General features: G+C 39.1%; 1 protein-coding gene across 1 annotated transcript in view; it reads left to right on the top strand.

Moving 5' to 3' along the window:
- Positions 1 to 12707, top strand: part of shank2b (SH3 and multiple ankyrin repeat domains 2b) — a 150962-nt gene that overhangs the window by 112882 nt on the left and 25373 nt on the right. The window contains exons 19-23 of the mRNA XM_086140296.1: positions 3890 to 4025; positions 5443 to 5523; positions 7931 to 7954; positions 9651 to 9763; positions 12594 to 12699. Of these exons, the coding sequence (XP_085996422.1) occupies positions 3890 to 4025; positions 5443 to 5523; positions 7931 to 7954; positions 9651 to 9763; positions 12594 to 12699 (460 nt within the window). The remainder of the gene's footprint in view (positions 1 to 3889; positions 4026 to 5442; positions 5524 to 7930; positions 7955 to 9650; positions 9764 to 12593; positions 12700 to 12707) is intronic.

Below are 12707 nucleotides of genomic sequence, written 5' to 3'. Positions count from 1 at the left end.
CAGATTAGAATTGATTAATCAGATTATTGGCTGAACATGGTAGGAGGAGTTAGTCCGAATGATGGGATGGACTTGGGGCGGCCTGTGTTTAGCTAAATGGGCTGGATGATGCTTAATGTTGTGGAAGCATCGCAATGATTATGAAAACGATAATGGGTTTTGAATTGGCCCTTCTGCTCCATCTGACATAAGGCTGGATTTTAAATTCATTTGCTATTGGATGTCTGCTTTCCTCCTGGGAGTTTTTGAAACTGTGTGTTTGCGTTTGTATATTTTATTTCTTTATTTATAATTTTTTTTGGGAGGGGTGCGCGTGTGTGCACTATTGATTAAACTATTAATGACAGACCATAAAACTCCCAGCAATTTAGCTCTTTATGGCCTTTTTCAACTGTTTTTCTAAAATACTGCTGACTCCTGCACCGGACTCAACCACCATGCCATGCTGTGTAATTCTTCATGCATAACACCTAAACGCTGGCATTCCCATTCAAGTCAACAAGTAGAACTAATCAGCATCATTAATTGTCTGCATGAACCAGACAGCCATCACATCGATTTGTCCAATCAACTTTCTTTGCACAGGAAACTATTTGACTTGCAACAATAATAATAATAAACATAATAACATTTATGATGATTAATTCACAATATTTGAAATATTAATTCACTATCAATATAATGTATGTTATTAATTTTGTACAAGTGTATATCACATTACCAAGATACATTGATATTCTTATGTTCTGAAATGCAGAACGTCAGATACCCAAGAGTGACATGCTGAGTGATACACAATACTATGATCAGTATTATCGTAAGACTATATGACAGTTTTGAGAATATTAAATTTAACCATGATTTATGTCAGTCGTGACAATAATTGCGTGAGTTGAAAGCTGTACTCAGGAGGCTCAAAAAGCCTGGGACAGACTCTAAATAGATATATTTGTACATGTATTTTTTTTTTTATCTTTTGATTTCTATTTATCATCACATATTGAAATATATCAATGTAAGAGTATCAGACTGCTGTTCTAGATATTTATTACCACAGTGACATCGATGTAGTCTGAGTTTGTCATAGACGCATATATAAGATAAGATAAGATAAGATAAGATAAGATAAGATAAGATTAAACCTTATTGATCCCATTACAGCAGCTTAACATTTATAAGTCTCAATAAATATGAATATAAATATTATTGACAGACAATTAGAAGGCAATTGGAAAAAGCAAAAGATATCCACTAATAAATGGCCAACAGAGAGAACAACAGGAACAACATCAAGAATAAGAATGAACAGAATGAAAAAAAGAGACTGTAAGTGTGAAGTTAGATAACCAAAACTAAATAACGACATAGACAGATGATGTTATATATGGTAAGATTTCGGGTCAGTGGGGCACTTTGGCCTTGTTTGCAGAGATGTGAACTAGATGCCTGTTGTTACTTCCTACGCTGAACGGGTTGTGTTGTAGCTAAATTTGATCCACCGGAGGATCAATGTTGGAGAGGAAGCGTTCCTTCCTCCCACTTTATCTGTGAAAAAGCCACACTAATGAAAAGTGTCCAGCGTGCTGATCATTTAGCCGTTTATTTCAGTTGTTTAGCTCATTTAATACTCTTACAGATTTCTCTGATTTGATCTTAATGTGGCCCTTTGCTTGAGTTTTCTACAATATGTCTTCAATAATCAAGTGCCAATGTCGTGCATGACTGTATTCTTCCGTCCAATGAATACAGAAAATATGACCTATTTCTAAAAGGTTTAATTCCTACCTTAATAATTTTGTATAATAATAATTTTGTATAATAATAATTTTATACTTTATTAATGCTTCTGTGCTTCTTTATTAATGCCATCTGTGCCAGGGAAGCCAATATGGGTTCAATGTCATGCTCAACAACACTGCGGCACACTGTGCTACACCATCTCTGGTTGCTCACCCAAAGCTAAGGATCCGATCCTCTTAACCTGCTATCCATAATTTCCTGCTTTATGTTGAAGGTTCTGCTGCTATGCTGGTTGGGAAATTTACCCCCCGTCTTTGTTCCTTATATTTCCCCTGTTCATTCTGGATGTCTAGCCCTTTAGTGTCTTGTAACAGATTAGTGATGTGTATATAAAGACGTGTTCCTCTCATCAGCCACCTGTCTTCTGCCCTGGAAAACTGCTATTTTAAAATTACAGGATGAAATTTGATGGATCCAATTATTAATTTATTTATTTTAGAATCAACACAAGTGATTGGGACAAGGAGACCTTTTATGTATTTATTTGATGGGAGGATAGACAAGGAGTATATATACATACTTGCTGGCTGGGATCTTTCAAAATAATTATTCCCAAAATGTATAAAGAATAATGTCAACTTGCTTCAAATGAGTACCTTAATACATTAACCAAAACCATTTGAATTTTTGAATTCAAAAATAAACAGCAATTTGATAGAACTTTTCTGTGTATTGGATATGGCTTCAGAATATCCATCACGATATCCTGATCCCTCTTAAGTCTCCACAGGAATTCATTTTTGGCAGAAGTAAATATTCTTGTCAGTCTGTGCGTGTTCGTGTTTTACAGTGTGTCCATCGTTGTTACATAATCTGATGGAAAGACAGAGTAGATTATGTAAGGCTCCCCCTGCATGTAAACTGGAGTGTTTGAACAAACCTCAGTGTGTCTGCTGGAGTGAGACTAAGGGAACACGAGGTCACAGCTAAACAGCTGTTGGCGCATTTCCCTCTAATTACCAAAATATCTGACCCGCCTTTCAGAGATTAAACCTGCGGACAGCAGAATTTTTTTTTCATCTCAACTCGTTTTTTTTTTTTCCCCCTCTTCTCCCTGCCTCCCTTGTCCTCCACATCATCCACCACTTTCCCTTTCTCAACCCATTCCATCCATAATTCCTTGCTGTCCCTCCAGGCGTCTCTCTCTCTCTCTCTCTCTCCCTGTCATGCCTTGATCTGACCCCCCCCATTATTTGTCTTGGTGAGGAGAGGAGGGCGGACCGCAGCAGGGAGCAGATACCAGGAGCGGTCCGACAGGACCTCTATTAAATTAGACAGTAAAGCAGTAATGAGATTAAGAACCAGCCACGTGGGCTCGGATATGTGTGTTTGAATGGGGAAATGTGTGCGTTTATTTATGAGACCAAAAATCTAATATTGAGTATGGAGTTCCAGCTGCACTCTGGGTTCAGTCTTCATAAAAGAGCTGTCTGTGATCCGCTGCTGTCTGAACCCACGTCACCTTTCATTAAAACTATTAACTGGTGGCTGAAGAGTTTTTCTGACCGCAAAGACGCTGGTTGTCATTGAAAACAAACTGCATTTCCTCCCTTAAACATGAATGAGTCACTTAAAAATCACTGTTAAAAATGTCAGAGAAAATCCGGATTGAGAAACATTTGGGAAAATCCTCTGATATTCAGGGACTGGAAGGTACCAAGATATTGTCGTAATTAAATTCTACTTTTGTGTTTCATGTAATGTCTAAGATATGATGCTATATTTTGTTTTGTCAACCCAGCCCATCCCCCTTTTTTATGGAGTAGGGGGTTAACATTTCCCCACTTTCAATGTTTGTCTTCTATTTATTGTATTCATCTGTTTATTATGCCGTTTTTATCCTTTTGACCTTGGAGCCTCACAGCATTTTTATTTGTTTACTTTATACTTTTTTCTTAAAAGATACATTAAAATGTTGTAATTTTACTAAAATTGTGACTAAAATTGTGAAAAATGTGACTAATGTTGTAATTTGTGACTATTTGATTCAAATGGGATTTTTAACAATGGTGGCTCTCATGGAAAAGCATGCAAATAGTTCATATTATTTCACTGAACAATTCTTTTTTTCCTTCTATGTGTTTGGCAGGTGAACCAGGAGAATGTGGTGAAAGTAGGCCACAGACAGGTGGTCAACATGATCCGCCAGGGAGGAAACCGGCTCCTAATCAAGGTTGTGACCGTGAGTCGGAATCTGGACCCGGAGGACACTGCCCGAAAAAAAGGTAGGGCTGCAACCATGAAATTATATTTTCACCGCTCAGAAGACCTGAGCTCTTTATCCTAAACTATCCTTAACTATAGAATAATTTTTCTGTATCAGAAATTTATTCTCTTGGTCCCATGGGGTCTCACATATGGACACTACATTTTCATCGGACATTAATCTGACTTGTTACCATCCCGCACTGTGATATTTTGAAGCAAAATCAAATAGCAAAGATGTTGCAGAGGATTGTCATTGTAAGTCATATTAAATTGCCAACATATATCTAAAGTTTGAAATCAGCTTATAATCAAGATAAAACAGAAGAATAAAACACTGGGTGGAGTTCCTATTTGGATGCCACTGTGTGCAAAATGAATAAATGCCACAGACTGAATTATTTCTCAGAAAACTCAATTTTTCATTTTGAATAGGCAGACTGTGTGTCATCTTTCAGAGACTACATTTACGTTCTTTAAAGCTTAATAGTGACCTAAGTGACATATTTTAACATTACTGTCCATATAAATGTTTGATCTACTATGTATTTTATTTAGTATTTCCCTATGGCGTTCCCTTGTTGACTAACACATTGTGTGTCCATGAGGCTTCATGAATATGCAGAAAGCACCCTCCTTCCTCATGCAACATTGAGAAACCTGATTTTATTTATTACACATCAATTCCATGATTCTTGGAAGTGATGTGTTGTCCTCTTCCTCTACCTTTACTGCGGTGATGTTGCATTTAACAGCAAACAGCTTTGTTTTTTTTGCCCAGAAATGCAAAGATGCACCCTATAGCTAGTTTTTCCTGCTTTCTGAAGTCTATCTGACTAAAATTAAGCAGTCTTGAATGTTTCTGACATGACTTAAACCATTAAATGAGTCTAAAGTTTGGATATACAACAATGGGAATTAGGAATATGAGTAGCAGCCCTACTGCAAATGTTTTTTTTTTTTTGTTATTATTTCGTCACTCGTTCAATATGAAGCCACTAAAACAACAGATAAAGATGTTTGGAGAGAGAGCTTTGACGGAAACTGTTCGATGAATTTATGAGACCACGTCATTACAACTTATAACAGCCACAATCGACCAAAGGCTCTGATGGGTGGGAATAGAAAATTGCAACAGTAGACCCCCTCTTTTTGCTGTTTAAAAAATGCAAGGGTTTTACATAGGATGTGAATGCAGTTATACTTAACTTGAATTTAATCTCAGACTGGCCATTGGTCATTTGATGTGAGCTGTCCATGGTGCTGAAGTAGTGCTCTCTTCCACTCAGTTCTGATGGTGCATTCAGTAAACTGCATATTTCCCTTCAATGTAGTTTCATTCGGTTTACAACTTTCTAATGGGCTGGCCAACCCAGGATAACATGAAAATATTTCTCCAATGACTTGAACATGATATTTTCTCTTTGACTTGGTCAGCTCCTCCTCCACCAAAGAGAGCACCCACCACAGCCCTGTCCATGCGCTCCAAATCCATGACCTCTGAACTTGAGGAACTAGGTAAGAGCTGGCTTGTATGCTTGTTTACCCCCTGAGGATGATCTCATAGAATCAATATTTAACCACCTCTCTCTATTTGTCCTCTCTCCTGCTCAAATTCATTGATTAATCTCTCAATAGTGGATAAAGGTAAGCAGTTAATGCTGCAAAACCTTTTGCCCTCTGTTTTGCCTCAAATGCAATCTCTGCCAGCTTGTAGTGGCCGAATGAAGCTTGTGCAATAAAAAGTTTCCATGGTTTGATCATATTTTTATTTAGATCGCTTCAAACTACCCCCCATCCCGCCATCTCCTATCCCGCTTTGCTATTATGCATGAAGGACGCCTGCAACCATAAGCAGCAAAAAGCCGAAATGTCACACGAATTTGCTGTTACTGCCCTTTATTTGTTGCTTTTATTTGTGTGTGTGTGTGTGTGTGTATTTGCGTGTGTGTATGCGTGTGTGTGTGTGTGTGTGTGTGCGTGCGTGTGTGTGTGTGTGTGTGCGCGGAGCGAGCCCAAGCTGAGAGGAGCCTGGGTTTTTGTGTTGAAAGTGCAGTGTCACCAGTGATTCAGAAAAAGGCAACAAACAGATTCAAGTGAAAGGGAGAAGAAGGGGAAACAGAAGAAAAGGAGGAAAAGGATGGAGATGCAAGAGGAGCATGGGAGGCGAGAGTGGTGATAGCATGACCCCGATTGTAGAAGAAGAACCAGCACTATATTATCTTACTCAAAATAACATATTTCTTCATGGTATTGTGTCCTGTCGAAGGCTACAGTTTTATTCCATGAAAAGGAAACCCAGCTCATCATTATGCCACCAGAAGGGTCTTTTTTTACAGCAGTGTTCATCTTTACTAAAACACACCAAGACATTGAATCCAACATATAGATGTGTAAAGTCTGGACCCCTACTCACATATTTCTCTGTCAATAATATCAGTGGATATTGTCCTTTCACAGATACATCACCATCAGGAACCTCACAAATCAATCATTTTTAAATTCTTGATATCAATGCATCATCAGCAGGCACTGAGCTAGATGCAGATGTTGTTGACTTTAGGTTTTGGCATTAATGTCAAGATGTCTATGGGTATAACAGTAATTGATGTTGACCTTATGCTGTTTCACTTGCTCTGTCGCGTCACAAAATTGTAACTGAGTAATCAACATTCCTAGCTTTTACATTATAACATCCAAAATACTGTGATATTTTCAAGTCTTGAGTTTTTGATGTTGGTTTTCAGTTCACGATTGGTGTTTGACATGAAACCTAATTTCCAGTATTACTATTTCAAGTATTAACTAAAAAATATACTGAGCTGAACTGGCTTCCATTCGGTTCAAATTTGATTATCCATATACAATATTTCCTATAATGCTGTTCCTGTAAAAAATTGACATCTACTTGAAATTACATTTGACAGCATTTCGAATGCTGCTCAAACATAACTGAATGCATGATCAATAGAACACTGATTGAGCCATTTTGCCTAATGGCTTATTTTAATACTCTTAGTTGCAGGACATACATGTGAACTTTAACCTAAGGTATGACAAATAGTCATAAACTTTGTTTTTGTGCAAAGAATCTGTTTCAGTCAGGCTTCAGTGAGTCTCCGAAAGACAAATGTTGTGATGATTTGTCAATGGTTCCAGTCAGCACTATAATAAGCGTGTTCTATTTGAATGTCTTTGGATTCCTCCTGCAACTCTGTGTTGGCAGGACATTTAGATGAGCGTTATGTCTTTATGTAGTGCTTAACAGGCCAAATGTATCATCCAAGAACACAGCAATTGATTTTTCCATCAATTATTTGCGGCCCAGAGAATCGATCAGTGAGTCGTAAAGAACATTGTATAATTTGCCAAACACACTGGTGGTGATTAATCACCAGTAATAACAGCAGTATGCTTCATGTCAAAGGGTTGCGGAGTGCGTTTGGGGAGGTGAAGGGTGAATGAATAAATGACAGGGCAGGAAACCAGCAAACGCACTTGCATGTCAAAAAAAAAAAAAAATGCTGACAGAAAAGTAGCAATGGTCAGCGTATTTCTCTCTCTAGATTTGCTTATTTGACACAAGCATTTCCATTCTAATATGTGCAGCCATAGCATTAAATGAGCAATTGTATTATATAATTTGTTGCAAATAATCTAGTATAGTATTTAATTTGTACCGGCAAAAAGCCAAATGTAGCAAATACTTGAAAATAGCCAGAAATACCAATTTTTGCCTGCTTTGGTTTGCTGAAGTGCATAGATTCACAAAATTGAAACTGTTTTACTTTGTTGACTTCTCTATTTATTATTTTTGTTGTGTTTTGAATAACGACCCAAGCAAAACCTCTATGGGAGAGGTGGTAAATCATGTTTTTGTGTTCTAAAGACAAAACAAAATGTGTTTCTCTCCCCTCCTTCCAAGCCACGCTAAGGAAAAAGAAAGGTGGTAAGTTCCAGTAGGCATGTGAAATCTGCCCAACCCCCACCCTCCACTCCCACCTCACCGACTGAAACAGTTGGATTTTGTTTGTTTTGTTTTTGTTTTTGTTTTTTGTTTTTTTTTAATACTTCCCATCTGACCAGCTCTGACTTCCAGTCAAAATGAGCGTGATTATGTCTGTTGCCTATTTGCATGACTGGAAAAGTGTTTTGATTACAGCTGTGATCAAATGGTCTGTGTATATATATATATATATGTGTGTGTGTGTGTGTGTGTGTGTGTGTGTGTGTGTGTGTGTGTGTGTGTGTGTGTGTGTGTGTGTTTGTGTGTGTGTGTGTGTGTGTGCGTGTGCGTGTGCATGATCTAATGTAGTGGTGTCGCTTAGAAACTCCCTGTGTCACGGGCAAAGATTTTCTTCTTCTTGACTCAGTTTTTGATATTGCCTTGGTTGGATATGTCCATGAACAACACTAATATGAGATCTTGAAAATGGGATGCTTCCTAACAGCCAGGACCTTCATTTATGACAACAGCAACCACATTTTATTATTTTCTGTAAGAATCTCAAGCATCAAATGAAGAGAGATACAGCAGCTCAACCCTTTTGGAGGATTTATAAAATACTTCACACAAAGCAAAGTGCACATGATTACATTTATGCATGGGAGCAAAACTGCAGTGCTGTTTCAATAAATCAGTGTCTGTTCATCTTACGTGACCTAAAAAAGTCCACTGTCATGTTTCCTCCTCCGTGCCTTCTTTTTTTTTCTCCCCTTCTGTATCATTGCAGGTGTGTGGATGTCTTCCATGCGTGCGTGCGTGTATTTGTGAGGAAAGGGAGGTTCATTCCAAGAAATGCACTGTCGAAGACGGGTTTCCAGGGCAACAGCGTAGTACGTTGTGTGATATGCTGTAGCAGCAATCCAACTAGGGAACCAGATCGGAGAATTGGGGAATGTTTATCTTTTTTTATTTTTTGTATTTTTGTTTTCAGTGTGTGTGAGAGCGTTCATTCTAACTGTAGTTAAGAACTTAAGGTCACTGATGCTCGTTTCCTCCACTGTCCTCCCCCCTCTCCCCTCTCCACTCCTCTCCTCTGTGTGTAGATGCGCAGAAGAAGAGGATTGTTTTCCAAGTCACTCTAAGTAATCACACCCCGTAATGCATGACAGCTTTCTCCATCCTCAGCAGAGGGAGCCAGGGAGGGGATCCAGTCAGAAGCTAGAAAGGGCTAGCATGTAGCCTCCAATCTGAGCAGTATCGGTGAATCTGATGGCATCGTAGCGGAAGAGGGAAGTTGAACTCTGCCAAATTAGCCGTTGATTCCTTTCCCATGTTGCTAGCTTCAAAAGTCAAGCAGAAAGAACACGGCTTACTTGACAGACTTCCCATCATGCTCATTTGACATAGACTGAGGGTCCAACTTTGAGAGCTGGGTGACGCTACTGAGTCCGCTGCTTGGGAAGCGCTTGCACGGCTTTTTAGGCTTGACACAGCCGACACATTCCATGTCTTGAGCCCACTCAAATGGGTTTCTATGTTTTCTGTTGCAGTTTCATCCGCAACTCAAACTGGGATCAGAGGGAAATGTGAATGACTGGCTTGTGTTTGGCCCATGAAAAACTTGTTTAGGCTTTGCAATTGTAGCCCTGCTCCACCACTTCCATATTGATCATGTATTATGGATGACTGTGTCTTGCAGATAAGGTTGAAGAGATGACGCATGCCCAGAAAGCATCGCCCATTGACATGAAGATCGCAACAATTAAACCACGGCCATCCAGTCGCTGCCTGGCTACCCCTACTGATATGAATGTAAGTCTCATAACATCAATTCATGTTTCATAGTCAATGGGGTAAAAAAAAGCAGTAGTCAGCTACCAATTTTGCAAGTTCTCCCACTTAACAAGATGAGAGAGGCCTGTAATTTTCAACATAGGTACACTTTAACTATCAGACAGAATGTGAAAAAAAAATTCAGAAACTCACATTGTCTGATTTTTAAAGAATTTATTTGCAAATTATGGTGGAAAATAAGTATTTGGTCAATAACAAACGTTCATCTCAATACTTTGTTATATACCCTTTGTTGGCAATGACAGAGGCCAAATGTTTTCTGTAAGTCTCCACAAGGTTTTCTCACACTGTTGCTGGTATTTTGGCCCATTCCTCCATGCAGATCTCTTCTAGAGCAGTGGTGTTTTGGGGCTGTTGCTGGGCAACACAGATTTTTCAACTCCCTCCAAAGATTTTCTATGGGGTTAAGTTCTGGAGACCTGCAAGGCCATTACAGGACCTTGAAATGCTTCTTACGAAGCCACCCCTTCATTGCCTGGGTGGTGTGTTTGGGATCATTGTCATGCTAAAAGATCCAGCCACAATTCATCTTCAATACCCTTCCTTATGGAAGGAGGTTTTAAATCAAAATCTCATGATACATGGCCCTGCTCATTCTTTCCTTTACATGAATCAGTCGTCCTGGTCCCTTCGCAGGAAAACAGACACAAAGCATGATGTTTCCAGCCCCATGTTTCATAGTAGGTATGGTGTTAAGGAACTCAGCATTCTTTCTCCTCCAAACACGACAAGTTGGGTTTGTACCAAAAAGTTCTATTTTGGTTTCATCATTCTCCCAATCGTCTTCTGGATCATCCAAATGCTCTCTAGCAAACTTCAGATGGGCCTGGACATTTACTGGCTTAAGCAGGGGGGATACATCTGTCACTGCAGGATTTGAATGCCTGGCATTGTAGTGTTACTGATGGTAGCCTTTGTTATTTTGGTCCCAGTTCTCTGCGGGTCTGGGATTTTTGCTCACCATTCTTGTGATCATTTTGACCCTACAGGGGTGAGATCTTGCATGGAGCCCCAGGGATATTATCAGTGGTCTTGTATGTCTTCCATTTTCTAATAATTGCTCCCACAGTTGATTTCTTCACACCAAGTTGCTAACCTATTGCAGATTCAGTCTTCCCAGCCTGGTGGAGGTCTACAATTTTGTTTCTGGTGTCCTTTGACAGCTCTTTGGTCTTGGCCATAGTGGGGTTTGGAGTGTGACTGTTCAAGGTTGTGGACAGGTGTCTTTTATTCTGATAACCAGTTCAATCAGGTGCCATTAATACAGGCAATGCGTGGAGGATCTCATGTATCTCAAAGTTTTGTCCCCGGCTGAGGATAGAATGGACTGTGAAATGGATAGAGGGATCAGTACAGTATCCGCAGTGATGCATAGCAGTCTATTGTGGTGATGAAAGTGCTGAGCCAGGAAGCAAAGCGCTCAATTTTGTGGCCATTTATGCCCTAACTCTCATTAACTCTGGGTCATGACCGGAAAAACAAGTTCTTGGATACCAGCAGCTAAAATGCGTTTCATCAGTGCGGGGGGGCAGCACTCAACCTTGGAGATGAACTTTGGAGAACAGACAACCAAGGGATGGAGAAGCCATTGCGCCTCGGTGCCAAAAGGAGTTGAGGTGGTTCAGGCACCTGATAAAGATTTCTCCACCGAGAGTGGAAATAGCTGGTGAACCGCTGTTGCTCTCTTGAAATATTCTATGTTGTTTTGGTTAACATTTTATATCTATTTGATTCTACTGAACTATACTTTCCTCAACACCCCTCTATTTTAATGATGAGCTAATATATCATAAATCACTTAAGGTTGATCATCCTCTCATATGGTAATTAGCAAAATGTAAGTTTTGGAAATAAATACAATTATAGGTGTAATTGACTCAGTTCCATAATGGCAGTTCAGTGCTTTTCCTGATCCTCTGAATATTTTATTCACTACTGCTCCCATGCCAAGTTGTCACAAATTTTCAGAAGTTGTTTTTTATTTGTGTATTAATGCAGCATTGTTTTATTGAGCATTCCTCAGACAAGCATGAACTTCATCAGCAAATCTATAATTCTTTTTGGTTCTTTTTGGTTTATGGTTCTTTTATTGAAATCAATTATCAAAGAGTCATTTATTTTACCCTAGGTTTTCCAGATACATTTGCTGGGAATGATTAGAGGGCTTGTCAACAGACTGTATTCACTAGAAAAATACCCATGCTGCTCACCAAAATACTTGGACAGTCTTCCCCAGACAGAGGGTGTTCACAACACAAGACAGAAAATTACATTTGGATAAACTGACATATTAAATATTTAAAGGGATTTGTTTTTATTTCCTCACTCTGCAAATCAAATTAAAATGTGTATCTCACAAGCAGTAATGCCAACACTATGTGATATTACCTGTACGTGTGCAAGGTTGGGGTTGATTTAGGAGCACAGAGGATGTGCTGGTAAAATAACCACTTAAAACGTCATCACATTCACACATTTAGACTGTTGACAAAGTCACAGACATGCAAACATTGTCAGACACACTGATATTGGAGGCATCAAACATTAAACAACAGATCATTAAAGAACTATCTTAACTCCTGACTGACAATCTCAAGGATGCAAACATTTAAGATCTGACTAATATCTTGAAAAAAGGAAAAGTCTTACCGTAAATTATTTACTATTTATTCGGCTTCCTTTGGCAATGTCCTTTATGCTGTCATTTTTCTCCCTGTGGATTACTGCAAAACAATATTCTTTCATGGGCATGTCATTAACAAATTATTTACAAATGTCTGGTTTGCAGTCCATGTATCATGACCGCCAAGGAGTTGCAGTGGTGCCACCCACTGTGCCAGGGGCCTTCCTGGGATTACCTGAGAAGGGCACAATGAAGAAGCAAAAGTCTATAGGTATGATG

This window comes from Fistularia commersonii, chromosome 3, assembly GCF_037954325.1.
Source record: "Fistularia commersonii isolate RoL2024-O1a breed Wild chromosome 3, RoL_Fcom_v1.0, whole genome shotgun sequence".
NCBI classification, from domain to species: Eukaryota; Metazoa; Chordata; class Actinopteri; order Syngnathiformes; family Fistulariidae; genus Fistularia; species Fistularia commersonii.
Note: the sequence above shows the minus strand (reverse complement) of the source record. Positions and strands in the feature narration are given on the sequence as shown.